Below are 25,998 nucleotides of genomic sequence, written 5' to 3'. Positions count from 1 at the left end.
CAGACCAGACTGATCTACGGAACCCCAGAAGGATCCGCAGATCATAAATCACAATGAAAAATATAATGCAATCTGGATAATTACAATTAAGTGATTATTTACTTGAAGCAGAATCGTGACGATACATATTTTCCTTGCTCTATTTAGCTGGAAATAATGCGATTAACAGATAGAAAGTTTTGCTTCATATAATCTTAGTTAAATTGTTTCAAGTCAATAACCAGCATATTTATTATATTAAACATAATTAATAATTTTATGATCTTTTATTAATTTTCGATTTATTAAAAAAAATATATTAGTTTTGAAAATCATTTCTTCTTTTGACATATTTCATATTTGAACGTTTACCTAATTAACATTACATATAAAGTGCTATATAATAAACGATGACTGTCCTTAGCGGTAAGAACTTAATAATCTGGACATAGTATAACTTAGATTCCTACGCATAAAGACCAATATTTTTGTATTTAAAAACGCGTCCACAAATATCATAATGTACATCACAAATATCATGCTTCAAATGCCCAGTCAAATAATTAAATATCTTCTATAGCTTGAACGTAGTTCAAGGTCCAATCACCGTTCAGGAAAGATTAATCCAAATCAGATGCTTTTAGGTTATTCTTATTTTGAAATTTATACCTTTTTTTCAAACGACTTACCCAAAATTACCAGGATAACAAATAGGCAGCCGTCTGCACACGTGGCCAGTATTTCTCTTTCCACTGAAGTGCTGTCCGCCATTGAAGATCACCTCGGAACAACAGGGAGACGAGCATCTCCCGCTATCAGTACATTCAGTCCCACAGCACGACCTGGACCCATCTGAATACCAGTACTCGTCACACGGCACAGAATAACGCCACTCGGGACTCGGACCCCTATATCTATGGTCCCAGCGAATCGTACTCAAATCTGGGCATCTTTCAACGTACGCCCCTGCCAGTTGCTCCATATACTGCTTATACAGCCGCTTCTGTCGCTGACTTTGCGACACGTGGAGACGCAGGACATTCAGAAAACACATCTTCAACCCTCTCAGCACCCGGGTCAGTGTGCCAGCACTCTCCACCAGCCTGTACGTAGGCATGTGCAAGACTACCCAAACGGACGCGATGCTCGCGGAATCTTAAGAGAAAACTAACACATTTTACTGTCGCTATTAGCCGTAGCGAAAACTTCGTTAACAAGCATTCCGCAGTGATTTAAAACGATTTCCCGAATGATGGACTTCAGATCAATATTTAGTGGTAAATTTTATTTTAATTCCGATTGCGATCATTGGTAAAACTTTGTTTAAAAAGTTAACAATGAAAACTTTAATTAATATAGGTCAATGACTTTGGACGTCTACATTATAAAGTTCGAATATCGCGCCAGAATTGACGAGTGCTTTGAAAATGGAATGTTGTGCGCGGGAGTCCGCGTCGCGTCGTTTCTGCCGACTGTGCCGCCGCTAAACGCCGCCAGCGCAACCGTAATCATATTCGGTTTACGTAGAATTAACTTCCATTTCCAGATTTGAAAAAAACGGAAGCAGTTTATGGAGAAAATGCGGCGCAACTGAAAATAATTAAAGTCATAAGACGACGCTCTATTCTTGTCGGACTTTAAATTCGTGATGAGTTATATAGTCTATTATTATTAACAAAGAAATTAAGACGTGCAGAAAACGAAATAGTCCAACTTAAAATTTTATATAGTTCCATTAAATCAAGTGTTTGATTAATTTTTTTTATGGAGAAACTTCAAGGAGTTTATCTAGTATAACCCCAACACTCACGAAATAATCGATACCCGAGCGAGCTGTTTGTTTGTTGTGGTGATAACAGCCCTAGTAACGTCAACGTCATTTTGTTTTTGTTTGATATCGCACGACTCCGCCAAATTTAAATTTAAAATAATTAATAGAAAAATGAAAGCAACTTTGAAATAACTTATTGTGATAGTGATACGTCATTTATTAAATCTGTGCCTTATAAATGGAACAAGGAAGGTTTCTAGAGGGGGAGCACTTAGAGAAATTTAATATTAAATTGAAATCGAAGCCAAAAGATGGGGTCATTCTTCAACTGCACCACACAGTGCGCGGATCGAAGGGCGAGAACCACAGGATCCGCTTCTCATTAGGAACCTTCGACGACGCACACGAAAAGCTAGCTTGTGCCGACACCTTAGGTAACATATTCATCTTAGACTTCACCGACCTCAAATTCTGGAAACTAAACAGTTTCGGAACTTGCACTGCACTGCATTTCGTCCCGAACAAGGAAGATATCTTAATAGTCGCGAATGCAGATAAGTACAACATTGCTTTTGTCGACGTCGAAAATGCGAAAATATCCATGACACTGGACGGCCATACGGCCCCTATAAAACACATATCATTTTCCAATAATAAAGCTAATAATCTTCTCACTGCCAGCCCTGTCGAAGCCATACTATGGGAGCTCAAGAATTATTCAAAATATTTCACGTTGAACACATATCTCGGGGCACAAATACAGCAAATACTTTTCACCCCTGGTGGCGACTATCTAGTCGCGTGCTTTCAAAACGATACAATACAGATATGGAAGAATGAGACTATGAAGTCAGTGAAGCAGATCATACCCAGCGACTTGAAGCATATGAAAAACATTGCTTTCACTATGAACGGGCGCGCCATGGCCATGGCCGGACTCACGCCTACTCTGATTCTATTTAGTATGGACACTTGGAAGGCACTGAAATCTATCGATTTGTCTAAATACGGCATAAATGGCGCGCAACAGATAGCGTTTATACCACAAGTATTTGATGGGGGAGCTAACAAAATACTCGCAATCCTAAGCAGTGACTGTACTTTACGATTATTTGATGTAGAATCCCTCGTGGTAATGCACAATATTAATCCTGCGTCGTCTGGTATCAAAAGATTCGTTGTAAGCCCTACGGGCAAATACTTCTTGTGTATTCTCCAATTAGGTGAAGTAAATATATACAATTCATCATATGTAATAGATACAACTCAGAATCCAATTATAGAAATAAGGAATAACGACAGTCCAAGTACTTCCGTGCAAAAGTATGTACTTGAAGAAGAGACCCCTTCCAAGGACCAGGTAGAACATAAAATGAGAGTTTGTATGGACAGTGCTAGGCTTAGAAGAATACTGATGCAATACGGCGAATATCCTGAAAAATTCAGATCAGTGATTTGGAGATCTCTTTTAAATACGCCTAGAAATAAGCACGCGTATGCTTCGTTGATAGACAAGGGGATTCACCCAGCGTATAAGGATATCGAGAAACAGTTTACGATTCACAGTTCAGCGACATTGAAGAATTTGAAACGTTTGTTGTCGTGTCTCGCACATTGGTGTCCGTTGTTCGGAGTGATGAAGTTCCTCCCTGGTTTCGTGTTCCCGTTTGTCAAGGTTCTTCAAAAGGATCCTTTGTTACTGTTCGAGTGTGTTGCAACAGTTCTAATCAATTACTGTCAACTGTGGTTCGAATATGCTCCTTTTCCACCGATCAGCATCTTGGCTATGGTCGAAAATATTCTCGGAGAACACGACCCGCAATTGTTGAATCATTTCTGCGAGTTCGGTGTCACGAGTCAGATTTACGCGCTAAAAATATTGGAGACTGCTTTCAGTGAAGTCCTGACCTGTTCAGAGTGGTTGATCCTTTGGGATCACATTCTCAGCAACGAACCAGCTTATATCCTTATGTCCGTAGTCTCATATAGTATTGTACAGAAAAATGCATTGAAAAAATTAAAAACGCACGAACAATTCGAAAATTTCTACCATATGCAAAACCCTATCGACAAGAAACTTCTCCTCAAGAAGGCATACATTCTGCTCAGCGACACAGCAGAAGACATACATCCAAAAAAGTTTTTTAACCCCTTCACGTCGTTGGAGAAGGGGGATTGCTATCAGCAATTCACTGGTTATCCGAAAGCAACTATTTGTATGAAAATTGCTAAGAAGAATAGGAATAAGTTGGTACCGAGTGATACCTGCTCTCTGCGGAATCTCACTGTAAAAAGTCAGGAGAAAATGATAAATGCAACCCTGAACAGTACTGATGCTATCGAATCAAAGGACACTAGCGATGACGGCAGTTCAGACGATTCCGGGGAGAAACGTCACGAGAAACGGAAGCAGGAACACAACATTCAGGTCTTCAGAAAAAACCAGACGGAAACCATATTTCCAGTATCTGTTCATAAAACCAAAAGGCATCAAAAATCAAAATGCAACACGAAAGAAAGCAGCGAAAATTCGCACAAACATTCTTCGCGACCAAAAACAAAGAAAAAGACAGACAAAAAGAATAGAAGTTTAGAAAAAGAGGTGGAGAAATTACTTGAGCGATACGCGAACTCAGATCTATCTGATAATTGAATATTTTTTATTATGTACGTATTACTTGTTTTTTTTTACGTCAAGGTAAGAGTTATCCACAATAAAAATACTTAAATAAATGAGCATTTTGTTTTGATTGCACAGATTTCTTACAGTATTAGTAAGATCTACTAGATACCTTATAAATTTAGTTTATTTCTTACCTCTTCACGTTTACGTACTCAACCAATCTTTATGCACAATAGCGCCATCTACTTTATAAGCACCATTCACTATCAGACTTTTTGCGCGAATAATACAGGAATCGCGTACTTTTGAGTTAAAAAGTATGTCTATTCCAAGGTATCAGCTACTTCCAATAACACATAAAAATGACCCAACCGATTCAGCGTGAAGAACATACAACGTTTCGCCTTCTTTGTAATAGTGGAATTTAAATGTTTCCGTATTAAAATAAACACACTAATCTTAAAAAGCACTTTATTGGTTCAAAACTGCAGACTTTACGAAGAGGACATCATAGCTATTCCACAGTATAACCAATAGGGAAAAATTGGTTATACTGTGGCTATTCTTTCTTCATAGGCCTGGGAATGGTGGATTTGACGTGACTGAATTTCCTCTTGGAAGCGCTCAGGTTGGGACTAGCTAAGGGTGACCTGGTTTGGATTGGCGTTACTATCTTCGGCTTAAACATACCTGAGAGACAATCTAATATCATTGATTTATACTAAAGGGGTAATATTTTCATATTATTATGATACTTTTACATCCATATTCTTACAATATGTAAGGATAAAACAAAGTCTTCTGCCGCGTCTGTCTATTCGCGTTAAACTCAAAAACTACTGCACGGATTTTCATGCGGTTTTCACCAATAAATAGTGTGATTCCTGAAGAAGGATTAGGTATGTAATTTATTATGTTTTTAACCTAGCAAACTCGGTACTGGCCGATAGTTTATTATATATCACACATCAAAGTTGGATTGTCATCTATTATTCCATGTTATTTTATACCAAATGCAAACAGACATGCTACTCACCTCATGGGAAGCGGTCACCGCACCTATAGACGCCTGCAACACCAAGGGTGTCAGACCACACGTAATACGGGAATGTCACGATGTAACTTTAGACAAACCTGTCCTTAATACGGACAATCCCTAAATAAAAGCATATCTCTCTCATGCATCTGAACGTTTATCGCGGTTTTTTCTTCAGTTGTTGAGCGTCGGAACCCAGAGTCCCCTCCATAAATAAACACTTACTATTCAATTTGCTCTTGGCATCTGTCGCCTTAGCCCCAGTTTTGACTCCAGGACTATCCTTTTTCAGCTTGAAGATGTTTGGAGACAAACGCCTCAGTTTTGATTTGGTATCCCTATTTGGGGTAACCTAAAACATTTAAGCAATCGTTAAGACTCAAAATCAAATTGTGATATGCTATATAAAGGACTTAATTAAAAAGTAATATAGTTTTCTATTGTACTGAATGGACTTTAGTGGCCACCGTTTTCCGTTAAGTAGATTGTGTCAACTGTGTCCAATATGAAACTGCAATACTTTTTAATTCAGTCCTTTATCTAAGGAAGTATAATTAGAGCGAGCCAGATTTTTTGTACACTCTCAAACAGCCACCATGCATTCCTTCAGTGTTATCAAAAGTATTTTAATAAATATTGTTTTATGTTATATAATTTTTTTTAATTAGTTTTAGTTTACTATGAGTGCATGTAATATAAACGGTCTTATATCGATAAGTTAATTTTATCACAATTTTATTATCAGATACCCTATTTTTGATAGGGAATATATATTTTTAGTCTTCACCTTTGGCGCCAGATTGGAAGTGGAAGCGCTTTCGAAACGATTCAAGCGACTTTTCGGGAATTCCTCTTTCACAGCGCCCAAGGCGGATAGATTCGGGCTTGAAGCGAATTGAGCTTTCGAGATTTCACCCTAAAAATTATAAAACACGAATAAATAAATGGACAACGAGTATAGTAGGTATGTAACGAAAACTTGGATAGTCAACTTACACTTAATGTCCTTATACGACTACTTGTCACTAGATGGCGACAGGTAGTCATAAAAGTAATGACAGATACCTTTAAGCGACTTGATTAAAATCTGACACCACAATAACACACTCGAGAAGGAGAATCCTTACCTTCAGAACAGATATTTTCGACACGTCCAATGCTAAAGACGAAATAGAAGAATCGTTTTTCCCGTCGTCCACAAACTCCCTGATGATAAATGCTATTTTATTCTTTAATTCTTCAGCAGTCCTCTCTGCTGATATCAGGCTGTCCAGCAACGTTTGTTGTGATTGGATCGGGCTGGAAGAAAATACAGGTCAATAGCGAATCGGCCACGCACACCGAGTATTATGGAAAATTCTACCTTTTTGGTATTATTGATTCAATGAATCGTTTCTAAGGATTTCGCAAGAAGGGTGACGTGACTAAGTGGTATCATGACGGACATAAGTTTTTTTTTATAACAAATAAAAGGGGACAAATAGCACAGATTGAGTTAGCCCTAAAGCAAGTTCGAAACTTGTGTTATGGAATACTAACTCAACGATACTATATTCTATAACATATAAAAATCCAAGTCAATCTGAAAAATATCATTTTCCATCTTGCCCTGACCAGAGATCAAACCCGGGAACTCCAGTGTAGCAGTCCGTCATGATGACCATTAGGACACAGAGGTAATAGAGTGTTTATGGTCTTCACACACTTCTACCCACCCAGCAAGATGACGTTCATTGAAAACAGAACTTTAATGCGTCCACTGTTGAAACAGTTTACATTGACAACTAATTAGTGGATTACTCGCTGTCATCTCTCGTCTTGTCAATGTAAAGTATGTCTACAGAGGACAATTTAAAGCTCACTTTTCAATGAACGTAATAATCTTGCCGGGTGAGGCGGTGGGGTAAAAATATGCTCATATACAAAATATAATATTGTTATGCTTACCTCGATGTTTTATTCCGTGTCCTTTTCATGCTTCCAGGAGTAGAAGATAAGGTGTATGTGCTTTGTCTTCGACACATCGTCTAGAAAGAGAAATGTTTCGGTAAAATTTCAAGAAAAAAATTTCGAGCACGGCACACACTCTACTATAACACGAAAACATTATGAAGTTGAACACAATCTGTTAAATATCTAAAGAGAAGAACATAAACGAGAGCGCTGTGTACTCTAGGCTGGCAACACTGGAAGCTTATAAACCAATCTCGTCCCATCAATTTGGTATTGCAATGGCACAAAAATGTACTTGGTTAAAAATCCATTCCCTTTTTTTCTGTTTATAGACAGATTGATGTTTAGAGAAGATCAGTATGAGATTGACATGTGCAGCAGTAAGATATCACCTATAATACATGTACTTACTTTTAAGAGTTAAAAGTACACGACCTCGGTGGCGCAGTGGTAAAGTGCTTGCCTCTGAACCGAGAGGTCCCGGGTTCGATCCCCGGTCGGGTCATGATGGAAAATGATCTTTTTCTGATTGGGCTAGGTCTTGGATGTTTATTTATATATGTATTTGTTATAAAATATAGTATTGTTGAGTTAGTATCACATAACACAAGTCTCGATTTCACTTTGGGGCTAGCTCAATCTGTGTGATTTGTCCTGATATATTTATTATTATATTTATATTTATTATTCTCAAGTGAAAGGAGTTTATATTATTTTCCAAATCCAGCGTCAGCTAAAAATTGAATATTTGTCCAATGGCAATCAAATAAACGACAACATAAAACAACATTTGTTCAACTTAAACTCTTACCGTCTTGGCCTCTTGTTTGTCTTCATCGGTAAACGCATGACAAATGCCTCTATGCAAGGGTCCCGGCGCAGGGAGCGGCTGGTCCACCTCCTTGGCGGTCGTCAGGGTGTCCAGGGAGCGGTAGCGGGTGGGGGTGTCCACTTTTACTTGGAATAATCTGAGGGAGTAATATCTTTATTACAGAAGCAACCCTACTTTTTCATTACTAGCCGTTCGCCCGGCTTCGTTCAAGTAAAACCACAATAAAAAGTAGCCTGTCACTCCTGAAGGATTCGCATATCTCTGTGCCTAATTTAATAAAAATCTGTCAAGTAGTTGAGTATATCCATTACAAACAAAAATACAAATCTTTTTTCTTTAAAATATTACTATGGATATGGTTAGGTCTTTCGTGGGTCAAAGTGTTAAATTGTTCAATAAACTCCCTGTAGAGGCTATTAACTTGCCAATGCCAAAATTTAAATCATATATTAAAAATGCTTTAATGGCTAATGCTTATTACACGATTAGCGACTATTTAAATGATAAAAAACCTTGGACCCTTCCTAAAACTTCCACCTCTCACACTTGATTTTATTTTTTTTTATTATTATTTATATATTTTCTTGACATGTTTATTACATATATTTTGACATTTATTGTAAAACATATACGTGATTTGTGATCTCCAAGTGTCTGAAAGTAACATAGGTATCTATTATGTTAGATTATGGAGATCGAGTATGTCATGCACATTCAAATGGTCAAACCGGTAGCGGCATCGTGGATCGGGTCGGGAGGTTCCCTCTATTGTGGTTGAGCTTCGCGATGGCTGACTCACGCGTCAACTCATGAACGGGTGCTGCCGGGGGAACTGGTCAGCTCGATCTTTTATTAAAAGTTTTTTTTTTGTTTGGTTAATTATACATATATATATATATATATATATATATATATATATATATATATATATATATATATATATATATATATATATATATATATATATATATATATATATATATAAGTATATATATATTTTCCTTGCATCAGCACTTGATCACAATCATAATATGTTTCAGTATACCTTTTGACCATGTACTTTATTATGTACTTAATGTTATATTACTGATAAAAAATTATACATAAATTTATATATAAAAAATGGTAAGCCCTTCTGGCATAATAGGGACCAACACTGTTTGAATGAGTTTCTTTCGGCATTTCTTCTTAGCAGTGGTCGTTCCGAAATGCTAGTAGTTTGTAGCTTTGGTAAACATCATTTAATTTAGATTATGACGTGAAAAAGTGCCTGTGAAGGCCTAATTTCTGAATAAATGATTTGATTTTGATTTTGATCAAGTAGTGATAATTAGACCATTTACAGAAAGAAAATATCATCTGTTGTCTTGCCCAAACTATGCCCTCCTCCTGCTTCATATGTTAAGGTCAATGTCAAGGAAATAGCTTTGGCTACTGTGTCAATTAATATAAGTTGTCTGCTATTTCGACTCGAAAAGAGACCTTTTCTCAGGCGTGCTAAGCTCGATCATGCTGGCAGATTTGTTGGCGTGCGGTCTATCGTCTTCGCCGACCCCACTGAACTGCTTGATGCAGCGGATCATGCCCTGCAGCTCAGCTGACAGCCGCTCGCGGTGCTCCTTGGGGAGTGAACCGAGAAGTGTGCAGCCGAATTCCTGAATATTATAATATACATAATAATAAGATATTAAGGAGACGTGTGGTCCCGCCTTAGAATAGAACCATTGCATATCCTCACGTAAATTCGTGAAAGGCGACTAAGGGATACATAGCCTTGGCAGCTGAAGCCGCCAGGAATCTGGTTGAAGAATTACAGAATCATTTAGATTTAAATGATCTAATGAAATAATATCTGGCACGGTGATTAAAACCGGAATCTTTCAAAAATACATAATGTTGAAATATTCTTGTCAAAAACCCGGTGACAGTTAGACAGCAGCGACTCTGTCACCGGGTCAGACATCGATATCAACAATAGGGTGATTGACAAGGTCAAATAATTGTAAAAACAATGTATAATCTAAGTAAAATAAATATATTTAGTATCATTATAATAATTCATAGATTGTGACAATTCAGCTGGATCATTATACAAAGATTTAAACTTGGTCGGAGTCCTTTTTCTAAAAGTATGAAATTATAAAAACAAACTCGACCATAATAAAAAAACTTTTATGAAGAAGTCATCACCATAATAAATGTAATGTTTAATGTGGCTGTCGAACAAATATATCCTTCTTCGCGAACATCGTGTTGTGACGTCACTTGTTCGTGTCATTTAGTAGGGGTATGGACGTGTCTAACAATGTGTGATTTTATTTTTGTCATACCTTTGAAAGTATTGTCATTATCACAGTATTTTTTTTTACTGTTGAGTTTCTAATAGTCATCAAAACAAAAATTTGTCAACTAGCCTAACTAATACCTTGTCAAGTTGCTTCCCTCCTGTCACACCGGAGACTTGCCACACGCCGCTGTTCTGCTTATTGGTCGCCGGACAAGAGCACACAGGACCATCGCTCTCTAACACCACATTTAACCCTGAAGACTGGCAGTTGATAACCACAGACCGGCCCGGCCCGTCTTGGCTGTTGTTGTTGTCGCAGGTGTCGAGAGATTTTACGCTGAACCCGAGGCATTGGAGTAACGCGCACAGCTCGACCACATCCGTATATGCGTCCTAGAAGGAAAAATGGAAGTGTCTACAACTTAATTGGGGCAAAAGTAGATTTTTTGATTTGTTTACAAAAGTAATCGCGTTACGTGTGTACGCGATAACTTTCGAACCGTTTGGTCTGATTTTGATGAAATTTAAAAGGTATGTATGTAGGTAAAATCTGTGACTATAATTTTTAAGTTTGTGGGGCAAAAAATCGGTTAAGCCGTTATTGAAATATTCACAGCATTGTGAAAACTCATCAAAAAATTGTGTTCGCAAGGTCTAAATTCACGGCGAACAACTAGTATAAATATAAATTTTCATACTATAATGATAAAAAGAGATAGAAACACATTATTATTTTGTTCTCTTAGGCTCAACCGGGAGAGAGGGGTGTGATACGATAATGTCGAAGAGAAAGCAAAGGTTTTTGAAAAATCAAATTTTTGACGCAAGCCCTTATTGTCACCAGAGAGATCTTGTGATCAACGTGTGATAATAAATCATGTTCGTTTGTGTGTCGTTGGGAGCCGATTCTAGGTGCACCATCAAATCATGATTAATATAAAACTGAAGGGACGTGAAAATGTTAAAGGTATATATTAACTATATATATGAACTTGAAAGTTTTTTATTACAGACAGACCGGTCGACGGTACAAACTCCTTCTTACAGCCCCCTAGGAACCTACACACTAAATTTTAATTTCCTACGCCTAATACTCAGTCTCTCACTCAGTCATAATCAGTCAGCTAAGACTTGGTTCCATATATAAACTCCATGGCAAATATAAAAATTAATATTCAAACAAATCATATGGCTGTGAGCAACTTGAGATTCATTACAAAATAATTAGGACATATCACTTTATTTTAGAAGTATTTAGCGCGTAGCTAAAGTACACAAGTATTTTTAGGCTAATACAAATGCATGACAAAATCACTACTAGCACGTTATAGAATCTTGTAGTCACTAATATTGGTATGCGATATTGCATAAACTTCGTTCTTGTACTTACATTTGGCGGCATGGTGTCCGGCAGTTTCCACAAAATAAGAATAACCAACCAAATAAATAAATGTCGAGCTTAACACCACCGTTACTAAATTATAAAAATGTGTAAATAACTAATTTGGCAGCGTAAAGCATGAGAATTTTCGACTAGAATCATTTTTTATTCTACCCTCAAAATCCTATTATAACATGTCTGTCACTTCTATGACGCACCCAAACCAAAACCACTATGTTAACATACTTATGTTATTAGCAATCTGTATAGGGTCAATATGGCAAAATAAAAATCTATAGGTAGAAATAAAAGAAAACGTAATTATAATAATTTTATTACACGAAAATCATTTAATATCTATACTTTTGGGTATCGAACAAATAGATTCAAAGATTCGTTCCTTGAATATGTTTAGAACTTGCTTTATTCAAAATACTTTTTTTTAATATCCTAATCAGCCAGTGATATTCGCTATTTAAAAAGTTATTTGTCTTGTATTATTTTCGTGTATATATTTTTTTGAAAATAGAATAATTTTACATTAGCAGTAGATAGTATTTTCTAACAAGCCAGTACTGAAAATAAAACAAGCTATTGACGATCCGGCTTAATTATACGTCATGTAGCGTGGTGTTGCCGAGAACTTGGCGTACGACTTGATGACTTTGTTGACGGCTTCGAGGAAGTCCTTCTCAGTGGCGACTTTGCGACGGGCGCGGATCGCGAACATACCCGCTTCTGTGCACACCGACCTAAACACGAAATTAAGCATTTTTTAAAGATTTCATTGAAATAATTATAGGATTTTTTAAAACCAGTCCCATAAAGCCACTAAAGGGATGGAATAAGAGGCAATGAAGAATAACATTTATATGACAATAATAATAAATGAGGGATATTTTTTACTATTTATTATTATTATTATTTAACATTTATTGTGAAAAATTACACTTTTTACCGAGTACTATTCGGGACATATTTATATATTCTTATGCTTGTGGAAATTATCAACATTTTTTTTTTGCAAATGATGTGGAAATCTATATATCTAGTGATATCAGAAAACCCTGATGACTCTTCTAGGACAGTTATCACTGGATACTAGAGAGCAAAATCATGCGTATGGAAAACAGTATGACAATAATAATGAAATCGATATAATAACGCAAAAAATCTCACCTAATCTCAGCGCCAGTGGAATTCGGACACAGTCTAGCGAGCAGATCGAATCGTATGTCCCTCTCTACGGACATGGAGCGCGCGTGGATCCGGAAGATGTGAGCGCGGCCCTCCAGGTCCGGCAGACCGAACTCCACCTTGCGGTCCAGCCGGCCCGGCCGCATCAGCGCCGGGTCCAGAGTGTCCGGCCTGTTTGTCGCCATCAGCACCTGAACGATAAAGCAATATGTATGAACTAGCTTTTGCCCGCGACTTCGTCCGCGGGATTTCCCACGGGAGCAGTTAATTTTCCGGGATGAAAGGTATGTCCTATGTCCTTCTCCGTACTTTATACTACATGTTTGCAAAATTTCAAGAAGATTGGTTGAGTATCTACTCAAGAGCGTGAATAGGTAACAAACTTACTTTCGCATTTACAATATATAGCCCCAAGTTATTATGGGATACTAACCCAACGATATTTTGTAACATATACATATGTATGACATCCAAGGCCCAATCAATCTGAAAAAGATAATTTTCCAACTTGACCTAAACGGGGATTGAACCCGAGACCTCCAGTGTCAGCACGATGATCATCACCTGTATGATGACCAGAGAGATTATAGACTTCTATTTTTTACAAGGACTATCGAGACCATACATCAAAAAGGCTATGTATATGACACAGATTGCAAAATTTGTTTTGTATGTGTGCACCAACCAAAGATTTAAATAGAAAAGAATTTCAAAGCCCAATATCAGAGTAATTAAATTATTTTCTTGTTGATCTATGGTTGGCCTAGTCTTAGATAGATAGATAAACTCTTTATTGCACCATTCACAAAGGAGTTACAAGTTACAACAAGATATTCAAACATAATGAGTGCAAAGGCGGACTTATCGCTAATGCAATTTCTTCCAGCCAACATTTGGATGGAAAGAGACACAAGTCTTAAATTTATTATTTACGACTTTATTCTCTTTCGAGGTTAAAAACTATCATTTTTTATAGTTTAAAGCGCCAAAGCGACATTCTCCACTAAGCTGAGTCCGCTGCGACATGTTTTTAACACAACATTGTTCAAAAACATTTATTTTATCATTGTAAAACACGTTCGGCCACGCCCTTTTTTATGTTTTTGAACAATGTTCTGTCCAAAACATGTCTCAGCGGACCCGCCTTTAAATATATGTTAAAACAAAAACACCGTATTGTTAGCTTGTGTGTATGCGTCCCTTGCGGGTGCATCCCAAGGACAAATGGACCTCAGTCGTCATCCGACCACCGTCGCGTGAACACCTCTTGGGGTATTACCGTTAATTAAGTAATATAGTTTTACAAGTACATTTTTTTCTTTTTGCTAATAGTCATACCTTGATATTTCCACGAGGGTCAAACCCGTCCAGCTGGTTGATCAGCTCCAACATAGTTCTCTGAACTTCGTTGTCACCACCCGCGCCGTCATCGAACCTATATACGAAATGATTTGTTACTAGCTGCGCCCCGGTGCTTCACTCCCGCGGGAATTTCGTAATATAAATTACCCTATGTGTTATTCCAGGTTATATTCTACCCGTGTTGTAGTTATAATCGTATACCTGGCTGGCTGAGGGCCATGGCTGAGGGTCGTGGTCATTACGCGGAATGAAACACACATAACGACTTTCTTGGTACTATTAATGGAGTGGTTCGCCATTGCCTTCTCCATTTCACACACAACACACACAAGTTGATAATCAACCAGGTTGCAGGTTTCCTCACGATGTTTTCCTTCACCGGAAGTGTAGTGGTCGAAATTGTCATGTATTGCATTAGGTACTTAGTTCTACCGATAAATATTAAATCGGCAGCGCTGACAGATTAAAGTTTTGCACGTTAATGTCGGAGAGTTGTATCAGAATATCGCCAAAACTTACCAACAACATTCTTTCTTTACTCTCCAATAATACAAAAAAAAAATTAACAATTATATTACAGATTGAAAATTACAAGTGGAGTAAAAAAAAATCGCTTTAGTTAATGAAAAATAATTTTGAAATTAAAAATGAGATGAAAAAGTTATGGAATCGAGCGGGAATTCAACTCACGACCCTGTCTATCCGGAACAAGGCACTTAACTACTGAGCTATCGAGACCGCGCCGGTTCGGCCAAATTATTTAATTTCTTTACGTCTTACGCCGACGTATAATATTTTCATTAGAGAGTAGCCATTTAAATAGATGCTTGAGTATTTAATACATCCTTAAATATTATAAAACGAAGTCCACTGCCGCGTTTGTCTGTCTGTCTGTTCGCAATAAACTCAGAAAGTACTGCACTGATTTGCAAGCGGTTTTCACCAATAGATAGTCCAGAGTAAGGTTCAGGCTCCCTTTGGACCTCTGTAGTTTTTGAGTTTATCGCAAACAGACAGACAGACAAACGCGGCAGCGGACTTCGTTTTATAATATGTAAGGATGTATAATTTATTATGTTTTTACACGCGCGAAGCCAGAATACAAAAATGTATGACACATGTAACAAAAACCATTTAAATACTTAAAAATAATTAGAACATACCTCGCACCGCCAATGGCGTCAATTTCGTCAAAGAATATAAGGCACGCTTTCTTGCTTCGCGCCATTTCAAAAAGCTCTCGCACCATACGCGCTCCCTCACCTACGTACTTTTGAACCAATTCCGACCCTGTTACAATAGGAATAGGATTTAATTTAGATTGGCAATTCATCTAGTAAAATTTTTGCTAATTTCGAATCTATGTAAGAAGACATAAGCTTTGACAATTAACAGAGAAGTTTAAATTTTCTCTATAAGGTGATTTGATTGTGTTGGATTTTTGGCACCAATTTGGTTAGGATGGCCCAAGTATGTGATTTTTGTTACTTAATTTCAATAAATAATAAATATATTAGGACAAATCACACAGATTGAGCTAGCCCCAATTTGGGGCTACCTCAATCTGTGTGATTACTTTGGGGCCGCCCCAAAGTAAGTTCTAGACTTGTGTTATGGGATACTAACTTAAAGATCCTATATTTTATAATACATATGTATATAGATAAACATCCAAGACCCGGGCCAATCTGAAAATGATCATTTTCCATCATGACCCGACCGGGAATTGAACCCGGGACCTCTCGGTTCAGAAGAAGAAGCAAGTGGTAAAGTTACCACTGCGCCACCGAGGTCGTCAAATATTTTATTAATTTGCACAAACAAATTGTTTTCTCAAATGTCTTGCAATATGTAACTGTGGCAAAAACTTAACCTGCCAAAGAGAATAATTGCAATTTGGATATACATATAGGGGAGTTGTGCCAGTCGACTTTTTTTTTTGCGAAAAGCCTGCAATCTACTCCCCAATATAAATTGATCATAACTTTCATAGTCCTCGGCATCCGTAGTTAGTCAGACCATTAGAAGACCAACACAATATGCTATAGTTACACATAAAAAAGTGATGCTAAAATCCATACTTATATAACAAGTGGGTATGTCTGTCTGTCCCGTTTTCACGGCTAAACCGCTGGACCGATTTTGATGAAATTTGGCATGCATTTAGTAGTTTAATTCATTATTAAATATGAAGCTTTTTTAAAGATTTAACTATAATATTTTTTACAATTTTATGTCTTTAGTTAGCCGTTCAACAACCCCCAAATATCTATATGAGGGGTGAAAGTTTTCGCAGAGAAATTTAGGCGGGCGAAGCCTCGGTCAAAAGCTAGTAATAAAATAATATGTCCTGCAACATGTAGCTCTGTCAAAAAGCTCAATAAGACAAAGTTGTTCATCGCAGTATTGAATGCTATAGGGGAGGCGTATCAGAAAGCTTTCTAAGCTTGTGGAAAAGCTTCTTTCTATACTCCCCGTAATCATCCCACTAATATTATAAAGGCGAAAGTTTGTATGTTTGCAACTTTTCAAACTTTATGAAAATTGGTATTGAGGTAGCAGATACCTTAGATTGACACATAGGGTATCGGTTAATGGTTATGGATAACGGTTTTTATCGCGATAATACTCTATTCCCAAAGCGACATCTCAAGGACTTTTTGACTTTGGTCAAAATTTCTGATAGTCCATCCAGCGAAAGATAGAGACGGCATGTCTCTCTCTTTCGCGTGTCCGAAACACACAAGCGATAGAGATGTAACAAATGTTAAACTCAACGATGGTCTTGACAAAGGTCTCACCTATGACTCTTATCAGAGACTAGATGTTGCAAATTCAAATTCAAATTCAAAATTCAAATTCAAATCATTTATTCAGAAATTAGACCTTCACAGGCACTTTTTCTCGTCAATCTTTAAATTTATAGTTATTTCTCACAAGCTAGAAACTACTGGCATTTCGGAACGACCACTGCTGAGAAGAAATGCCGAAAGAAACTCATTTGAACAGTGTTGGTCCCTATCATGCCAGATCGGCTTACCATTATTGTTTCTTACAAAAAAATTTTTTTTTCTTTTCTTTCTAATAATATATAAAAGTACATAATGTACATAGTCAAAAGGTATATCAAAACAGGTTATGATCGTGATCCGAGTGCTGATTATAATATATATATATATATATATATATATATATATATATATATATATATATATATATATATATATATATATATATATATATATATATCGATGTGAAACACAATTAACTTACATGAAAATATATGAGAAACGAGATGACCAGTTCCCTCTGGCAGCACCCGTTCACGAGTTGACGCATGGGACAGCCATCGCGTAGCTCAACCATAATAGAGGGAACCTCACGACCCGGCCCACGACGCCACCACCAGATTGACCATTTGAGTGAGCATGACACACTCGATTCCCATGACTTCATAATTACAATTCTTATTCGTCGAAATAGAAGTATAATTCAGACACTTGAAGATCACAAATCACGTACATGTTTTACAAATAAAATTTAAATGCCATACGAATTATTATAACAAAATTCAAAATTGTGAATAAAATAATAAAAAACAGTAAAATAAAAATTAGGAGATCATGTGTGGAGTGGCAAAGTTGTCGGGAGGATCCAAGCGTTTTTATCAGTCAAATAGGCGTTAATTGTGTAATACGCTTTATCCATTAAATTTTTCTTAACATAAATTTTAAAATTTTTCATTGGCAGATTAATAGCCTCTGCAGGGAGTTTATTGAATAATTTTACACTTTGACCCACGAAAGACCGCCGAACCTTTTTAAGCCTGAATCTATTCATACTAAGTTTGTGCTTATTTCTAGTGTTTACACTATTTACTTCGTTTAATTTTTTATATAAATGTAAATTTGATTTGACAAAAATAAGCACATCAAAGATATACTGACATACAACAGTGAGGATGTTAATTGATTTGAAGAGTTCTTGAAGAGAATCTCAAGGTTTTAACCCATAAATAAAACGGATAGCTCTTTTCTGTAATACAAAAATTTTTTTTTTTTTTTGCCCGGGGATTCACTCCCGTGGGAATTTTGAATGTAAAATTGAAATGTACCTTTCTAATGGTGTAAGAATTTTTGAAATCGGTTCGGTAGTTTCGGAGACTACCCACCTCAAACATACAAACTCACAAACGCTTACCTCTTTATAATAATAGTATAGATATGTAACGAATGTAAGAATTTAATCAAATCATGTCTCACCAATGACTCTGATGAAGCAAGCATCAGTCCTGTTAGCGACTGCGCGGGCGCACAGCGTCTTGCCCGTGCCGGGGGGGCCGAACAGTAGCACGCCCTTGGGCGGCTCAATGCCCAGTTTGACGAACTTCTCAGGCTGTGGGAGAAGTCATATTTAAGTAGACATAGACAATGAATTTGACGAAAAAGTAGGAAAGCGGACCCTGGGCTCCGACGCTAAACGGCTGGGAAGAGACCGGGACAACGCTCAGATGAGAGACATATATCAATTTAATACTGTAAACACACATGTTACATAATAATATTTTGTGTCATATATGTTTTAAATGTAAATATTATCATGCAGAGTGTTACAATATATACCTTCTTTCTTCTTCATATAAAAGATCTTACCAAGGTTAGGTCGGCTGCAAAAGTCCATACATTAACATGAACCTTTTTCACCTTGGTAGGTCCTTTATTTATTCATTAATTTATGTACACACCTGAACAGTGTGAATATAAAACTTTTAATATGAAAAACCAGCAATAAAACATAGCTAGGAAAAGAATTATAAAATTCATAAAATAATGTACAGCCAAATTCATTGCAAACTCGTCGCTATTACCGCGCCATAGAGTTTAATACAGGGTAACTTGATGTGCACACAATGTGACACAGTTTTCAGCAATAAATAATACTTAAATATCAATTAAAATACTCACATGTAGCAGAGGAGTTTCGACCACCTCCCTCAGCTTTTCAATCTGCTCCTTGCAGCCTCCCACGTCACTGTACGTCACGTCCGGTTTCTCCTCTACCTGCATCATTGTCACCGTCGGATCTATCTTCGGCGGCAAAGGAATGTGAATTTGGTACTTGTTGCGGTCGACTCTGTGTTGAAAAATAGATAAAATTATTTATTAACATCACAAAAGACATACACTCGCAATAGAAACATATCTGTATCTATTTCGGATCCACCAGAAAATAATAATAGTATGGATGTAGTTCAATGTTATATCTCAATTTAATATCTAAAATAAATCGAGTGAAAGCCCCATCGACCATGATAATCTTGGGAAGTGCCTAAAAATTTGCTAAGTTTAAAGCAAATTTCTTTTTCTCCTCCCATTAAAAAACAATGCAAAACCAAATTTACCTTATATTCCACATGTATGCATGACATAGTCAAACAGTTTAAATTTAATATTAAACACAAGATGGACACTACATTCCACTCTAGTCCGGTCTGACGACTAAGGATGCCAAAGCAGGATGCCACAAACAGTTATCTTTTTTTCTAATGCCGGCTATACACTACCGCAGTTTGCCGAACTTAGAGGTCTCGACATATAAGTACATGGCTGGTATGCATTTTTTCAGGCAATTCATTCATTTAGCACATCAGCCTCTATCTGAGATCACCGATAATGTATAATATAATCGACTACAATATTATAGAGTATAATCTAATTAATCACTAAAATCTATGCCTGCTTTGCAACCACACACAAACAACAGCTATTCTAGGTACTTACCCAACTCTCATTCCCTCTTCAATATCTGTGGGTGCAACAGAGTCGGCGAGGTCCACAACGAACTTGGCAAACTGCTTCACATTGATTATGTATTTGGGATCATTTGAGTCTGCATTGATGATTTTTGTGCATCTTGCAACCTAAAAGATAGCCATAATTTTTAAATACATAGCCATAATTTTATAATCATGCTTATATGATGAGCTTCACAATCACTTAATTATTAAGTTTTTAGAGTATATTAGTAAGAAAGAACTGTTCCTTCAGTAAAGAAGCCCTATCTTATAAAATGTGGCTGTTAGTGAACAAGATCCCACATGTCCTGCCATTTTGGGATCAATTCACACAATTATTTTGAGCCATATAGTAATAAGATAAGGTTTAAAGATCTTTATTGACTCATAAGAATTAAATTCACTTACAACGAGTCTTAAACTAATACAAATCATAGTAAATTAGTACTTTACGCATTTAAACAGTGTTCAACCTTAAAATAAGCACAGCTGTCACATTAATAATTTTTCACTTTCGTAGATATGTTTTTTTAATTTTTCTGTAAACAAAGTCAAAGATTTGCATTCTTTCAGTTCATTAGGTAGTCTGTTGTACATTTGTGCCCCTTCATACAATATGTTTCTCTTACCATAGTTGGTTCGTGGTGTGATCAGATTAATCTTATTAGTATTTCTTAAATGGTGCTTATATTTTCTTTTGCTAAAAGTGATTTGTGAGTGGATATTTTTGGTTAGAATCTTTTCGACGAGAATACACATTCTGTATGTATAAAGTTGTTTTAAGTTAAAAAGGTTAGTTTTTTTGTATATGTATTCTGTTCTAGTTAGGTAATGAAAGTTAAAGAGTGTTTTTATTATTTTGTTTTGGGATCTTTGTATTGAATTAATATTGGTTTTATTTGCACTTCCCCAGATTTCAATTAGGTATTCTAAATGTGATTTCACCAACGAGTTGTATAACATATATTTGACTTTGGATGGAATGCATTTTCTAATTCTTCGCAGTATACCACAGACCGAGCTAAGTTTAGTTCTAAGATGCTCAATGTGAGATTTCCAGGTGAGTTTATCGTCTAGGTACAGTCCTAGGTATTTTCCTTCATTCGAGCGGTGTAGATCAGTTTTATTAATGGTTAGAGCAGGATAGTGTGGTATTTTTTTATTTTTAGCTGAAAAAATCATATAATTTGTTTTTTTAATGTTAATTGTAAGTAAGTTGCATTGACACCAATAATTAAGTATATCTAGGTCTGTTTGTGCTCTTTGAGCTAACTCCGAAAAGTTACTTCCAAAATAGAACAGACAAGTATCGTCGGCATATAGTGTGATATCGCCCGTGAGTCCGATTGTTGTGACATTGTTGATATATATTAGGAACAAGAGAGGGCCTAATATAGATCCTTGAGGAATCCCGCATGTAATATTTTTTGATTCGGAGCGATAGTCTCCTATCTTTACGATTTGATACCTGCTCGAGAGATATGACCGAAAAATTTCTAGCGCTGTGCCCTTGATACCTAGGTTTTCTAATTTATCTAAAAGTAGCGAATGACTTATGGTATCAAAGGCTTTTTTGAAGTCGATGAAAATACCTAAGCAGAACTTTTTTTGGTCTATGTTTGTTTTAATCTGAGAAATCAGGTCCATAGCAGCCGTGAGTGTTGACGATTGATTCCTAAAACCATATTGTTTGTCAGTGATGAAGTTTAATTGGATAAGATGATTATTGAGCCTACGATACATGACTTTTTCAAAGATTTTAGATATGATAGGTAAGACAGAAATCGGCCTGTAATTACTAGGGTCCGTTCTTTTGCCAGATTTATAGATTGGTGTGACACGCGCAATTTTTAGGGAATCAGGGAAAGTGCCAGTTGACAAGCATTTATTAATGCAGTTTGCAAGGTCCTGTGCGATAAGGTTTGAAAGGCATTTGATAGATTTAAGACTAATTCCGTCAATACCCGCACTAGCATCGTCCTTTAGATCCTTTATTATATCTATAATTTCATCCGCAGTACAGGGTTCAAATTCATATACTTCAGCATTGGGTTTAGAATTTATATATGTTAGTGTATTTATATTTTTATTTAGAAACCTAACAGGAATGTCGTTTGCAAGCTGAGTGCCAACAGATGAGAAATAGTTATTGAATATTTTACAGATTTGATTGCCATCTCTAATAGTATCGGAGTTTATAACAAGTGTGGGTGGAATACCGGTGTCTTTGACTTTGTTTACAGCAAGAGAATTTAGTAAGTCCCAGGTCTTTTTAGAATCACTTAGACAATCGGTAAATTTCTTAGCATAATATTCTTCTTTCGTTTTCTGAATTAAGGCAGCCACATTATCTCTCATTTTAAGATATGCTTCTTTCCTTCCTTTGTCAATCTTTTGTTGTTCCCATAGTAAATTTCTTTCTCTAATTCCTTCAATTACATTTTTTGCAATCCAATCTTCTCTAGGTGTATTCAGTATCTTAACTTTTGCTATTTTATTTTTGTTGATGCTACGTTTGATGTGGTTTTCAAAGTGATCGTATGAGTGATTTTGATTAGAGTAGTCTGCGTTTCTAAATGTTTCATGTAGGCCTATATAATCGACAGCGAAATAGTTTACTTTTTCCTTGAGATTGTGATTTTTTTTAAAAAAAACTTCTACAACTATTTGTTTGTGATCGGATATCGGTACATCAATAATCGTTAATTTGTAGGGATTTTCATTCAGGCTCGAGGAGACGTGATCAATTATAGATTTTTTGTTATCTTTCTCTCTAGTACAGTGGTAGGTATCTATGCAATTAAGTATCTTATAGTCAGCTTCTTTTAATACTCTTTTATAATCTTTAGCATCTTTTTTGTTCTCAAGGAGATCAATATTAAAATCGCCGATGACAATCCCCCTTTTTTTATTTTCTAGATGATTCGAAAGTGTATCCAGGAACTCTTTAGTTTTTCTTTTGTCCGGTTTGTAGATGGCTCCAATGTTTAGAGCAAATTTTTTTATATAAATCCATAAATAATTTATTCCATGTTCATATGATTCTGCTGTTATCTCGTGCTTTAGGCTATTATGTACGTATATTGACACTCCTCCTCCGTCTTTTCCTGTTCTAGTATTGTAATTGTGTGTATAATTTTGTAGGTAGAATGATTGGGCTTCAATTTTATTCTTAATCCATGTTTCTGTTAGTACAATTATGTGTATTGTCTCATTCATTGATTTTAATATAGCCTGTAGTTCTTCAAATCGGCCAGACTTCCTAATGCTTTTAAGATTCGCATAAAAAAAACTTGAGGGATTTTTTATTTATAAATAAATTGTCGTAAGTACATGTAACATTATGAGTATTATAAGGAGTAGTGACATTAGATACTAGATTTGTTCTATTCAGTTTTTTGATTTGACAATTTTTGGGACATCTTTTACATATTTAATAACCAAATCGCTTTCGCCAGCCTGTTTACGATTGTCTAATTCGGTTTTGAGCTGTTTGAGATATGCTTTTTGGCTGGGGGTCTGATCTGAGAACAGTCGAACGCTATCGCTCAATTTTGATCTATTTCGTAGAAGTGTGCGGACAGGGTCCGAAGTGCTAAAGCATACTTTAATGAGCCGCCCGTTCGCCTGTTCCGCTGGTTTGTATTTTCCCAAACGTATTACTTTTATTGGCGTCGGGCAATCTATATATATTGATTTTAATTTGTCCATTGTCTTTTCTAAATCATGTTGTTGTCTAGCAGCTCGATCGGCTTCATTTATTTCCGGAATACCCTCCAAAATTATATTTTTTAATCGTTCGACTCTGTCTTGGAATTCGAGTAAAAGGTCCTGGTTATAAGCGACTGGCGATTTTTGGGATTGAAGTTGAGATTGACCATACTCGTTGGTATTGTTCTGGCCTTTATTAGAATCATAATTCTTTAATTGCATTATTTCTTTTTCGAGGGTTTCGATCTTGTAATTGGTTGCAGAGCTTTCATTTTTAAGTGTGGAGACTTCTTTGCTCAAACTATGAAATTTTTGTGACAAAGTATTAGTAGTTGTTTTGAGACTTTTAATTTCCTCTTTAATTTCACTTAAGTCCTGTATTATTTGAGAAGTGTTGTCCTTTTGTGATTTAGCGAATTCTTTGAAAAAAGACATAATTTCAGTCTTAAATGAATTTAATTCTTCTTTGTATTCTGAATCGGTATCGAGCTGTTTTCTTTTCCGCTGAGTTATAAAGATGTCTCCTCGTGAGGGACCATCATCTTGTGCGAGTGAAGATAAATTCGGTTGCGAGCCTCCTCCGCTTCCGCTTGTGCCTAGGCCCGGCGGCGAACGTTGCACACTCATCGTAAACAGGTATCAGTCACCTGTCGTCGTGTGATTATTTGTGCGGGCTGCGTATGCGCGCTGGAGTAAACAAGAATATAACTGTCCTGCTTACCCTTATGCGAAGTCACCCGTTGTTGCGCGAAAGATGGATTCTGCACAGGTCTTAGTTGCGTAGCGTAATAAGTAAAGGCGTCGCAACGTCCAATAACAATTTTAACTGGATTATGTAAGTTACACTTTGACTTGAATTAGTAATTTAATTTTAATAGTAATATTCTACGACAAATGTGCGCACGTCTACACTGCTTGAACGCGTTGCGAACACCTTACCTTACCTCAATGATTTGTTAACTAGCTATTTCAGTCCCAACGCTGGGCAAAACTGATCAGATTAATTTCACTAATAAGTTATCAGTTTCAGTAACAAGAAATAATATATCTCTCAGTACCCTTTCTTAACAAAAGCATTTTCTCTCCATTTAGCAGTTATTACTCTTCATTGTTTCATAATGGACGCTCATTTAAGACATGTAATAAACTTGAGTATAGTGAGAACTTACCTGCAATGGCTGTTCATTCTGTAGTGTCTGTTTGTCAGCTGCAAGATCCCATAAAGCAGGGGGCGCCAAACCTGTGTCCGATTCCTTGATACCAGTGAGTTCATTCACCCTCTTCATCACCGTTTGGATATCATCTTCGACCTCCTTAATAATTTTGGTGTATTGCCCTTGTCCCTAAATAAAAAAGTACGACAATATGAAAATTGCTAGTCATTGCAATGGCCTAATTTTTGTAAGGAACGTTAAGTAATATTGACTTACATAGGACTTTAAAAGGGCTATGTCTCCTTCATCAAGCGCTGGAAAAGACAAAATTCCATTCATAAAGAATTCAAATATGTTTCTGAAAGATAATTCTCAAAGGTTACCGAGCTCTTCCTCGAACCGTATAATTAACTCACATTTTATTTCTTTTTCCGGCTCTTCTTTGTCATCCTTCACTTTGCGCATATCATCTCCTAAATGATCTGGCATTTTGGGCTATTAAAACAATTTTATTTAACAGATAGATTATTCTAAGATATTTGCAACAAAAATGCACGATTTACCAAACCAACAAATCAAAACGTTCCGTTTGGTATTTTTCAACACAAAATGAAATTCAACTTCTGACGTAGATTACGTATCAAATCATCGAATACTATGAATTGACTAAAATGTTGAAATCTGCGTAAAATGATTTGGTTAATAAAGTTTTTCACACTACGCAGAAATGAGTGCTATAAATGTATCAAATATAATTTAAATCCTTAAGAATACATCACAGTTTACTATTCAATTTGTAAAATTGTAAATATTCATTACATTTTCATACTTGAACATTCTAAAATGAAACAAAATAAAATTTATTGCTCTTGTGAACAAATACACTAGTAAAAAATTATATACAATGAAACGTATACA

The 25,998-nt window shown here is 36.3% G+C and overlaps 4 protein-coding genes across 6 annotated transcripts in view; 1 reads left to right on the top strand and 3 right to left on the bottom strand.

Moving 5' to 3' along the window:
* f (forked) overlaps window positions 1-1,422 on the bottom strand; it is a 108,633-nt gene extending 107,211 nt beyond the window's left edge. Inside the window, exon 1 of one of the 2 annotated variants that reach the window (XM_053755203.1) lies at window positions 669-1,422. In XM_053755203.1, coding sequence (XP_053611178.1) covers window positions 669-1,096 — 428 coding nt within the window. In that variant the 5' untranslated portion in view covers window positions 1,097-1,422. The remainder of the gene's footprint in view (window positions 1-668) is intronic. The other variant, XM_053755209.2, reaches the window with a different exon arrangement.
* Window positions 1,423-1,859: 437 nt separating this feature from the next.
* Window positions 1,860-4,487, top strand: LOC128675549 (uncharacterized protein). The gene has a single exon (XM_053755019.2). It carries the CDS (start codon window positions 1,989-1,991, stop codon window positions 4,401-4,403), a length of 2,415 nt encoding a protein of 804 aa, XP_053610994.1. The 5' UTR covers window positions 1,860-1,988; the 3' UTR covers window positions 4,404-4,487.
* A 343-nt stretch (window positions 4,488-4,830) lies between these two features.
* Window positions 4,831-12,037, bottom strand: LOC128675671 (uncharacterized). Of its 2 annotated transcripts, none has more exons than XM_053755229.2 (9): window positions 11,872-12,037; window positions 10,620-10,874; window positions 9,677-9,849; window positions 8,174-8,330; window positions 7,357-7,436; window positions 6,537-6,708; window positions 6,197-6,325; window positions 5,635-5,761; window positions 4,831-5,075 (listed from the first exon to the last, which is right to left on the bottom strand). In XM_053755229.2, the coding sequence occupies exons 1-9, from the start codon at window positions 11,881-11,883 to the stop codon at window positions 4,933-4,935; spliced, it is 1,248 nt and encodes a 415-aa protein (XP_053611204.1). In that variant the 5' UTR covers window positions 11,884-12,037; the 3' UTR covers window positions 4,831-4,932. The 2 variants fall into 2 exon arrangements, with proteins under 2 accessions (XP_053611204.1, XP_053611206.1); XM_053755231.2 differs by having other exon boundaries at window positions 4,831-5,063; window positions 11,872-12,036.
* A 143-nt stretch (window positions 12,038-12,180) lies between these two features.
* Window positions 12,181-25,978, bottom strand: Rpt1 (Regulatory particle triple-A ATPase 1). Its single transcript, XM_053755228.1, has 10 exons — window positions 25,497-25,978; window positions 25,357-25,394; window positions 25,096-25,269; window positions 20,202-20,341; window positions 19,386-19,554; window positions 18,684-18,816; window positions 15,585-15,711; window positions 14,398-14,494; window positions 13,042-13,250; window positions 12,181-12,614 (listed from the first exon to the last, which is right to left on the bottom strand). Exons 1-10 carry the CDS (start codon window positions 25,567-25,569, stop codon window positions 12,470-12,472), a joined length of 1,305 nt encoding a protein of 434 aa, XP_053611203.1. The 5' UTR covers window positions 25,570-25,978; the 3' UTR covers window positions 12,181-12,469.
* Between the last annotated feature and the right edge of the window lie 20 nt (window positions 25,979-25,998).

Source organism: Plodia interpunctella, chromosome 14 (assembly GCF_027563975.2).
Source record: "Plodia interpunctella isolate USDA-ARS_2022_Savannah chromosome 14, ilPloInte3.2, whole genome shotgun sequence".
NCBI lineage: Eukaryota > Metazoa > Arthropoda > Insecta > Lepidoptera > Pyralidae > Plodia > Plodia interpunctella.
Note: the sequence above shows the minus strand (reverse complement) of the source record. Positions and strands in the feature narration are given on the sequence as shown.

Bases quoted from the DNA above. Each gene is read 5' to 3' on its own strand.
- Rpt1 (XM_053755228.1), bottom strand. From the start codon at position 25,569: ATGCCAGATCATTTAGGAGATGATATGCGCAAAGTGAAGGATGACAAA. The intron at 19,555-20,201 runs GTAAGTACCTAG...TTTTCAACACAG, and splicing joins GAAGAGGGAATGAGAGTTGG to AGTCGACCGCAACAAGTACC. The intron at 12,615-13,041 runs GTGAGATTTTTT...TTTCGTGTTTAG, and splicing joins TCCACTGGCGCTGAGATTAG to GTCGGTGTGCACAGAAGCGG.
- LOC128675549 (XM_053755019.2), top strand. From the start codon at position 1,989: ATGGAACAAGGAAGGTTTCTAGAGGGGGAGCACTTAGAGAAATTTAAT.
- LOC128675671 (XM_053755229.2), bottom strand. The intron at 8,331-9,676 runs GTCTCTTTTCGA...TTACTCCCTCAG, and splicing joins CTTAGCACGCCTGAGAAAAG to ATTATTCCAAGTAAAAGTGG. The intron at 6,326-6,536 runs GTAAGGATTCTC...TATAATTTTTAG, and splicing joins CGAAAATATCTGTTCTGAAG to GGTGAAATCTCGAAAGCTCA.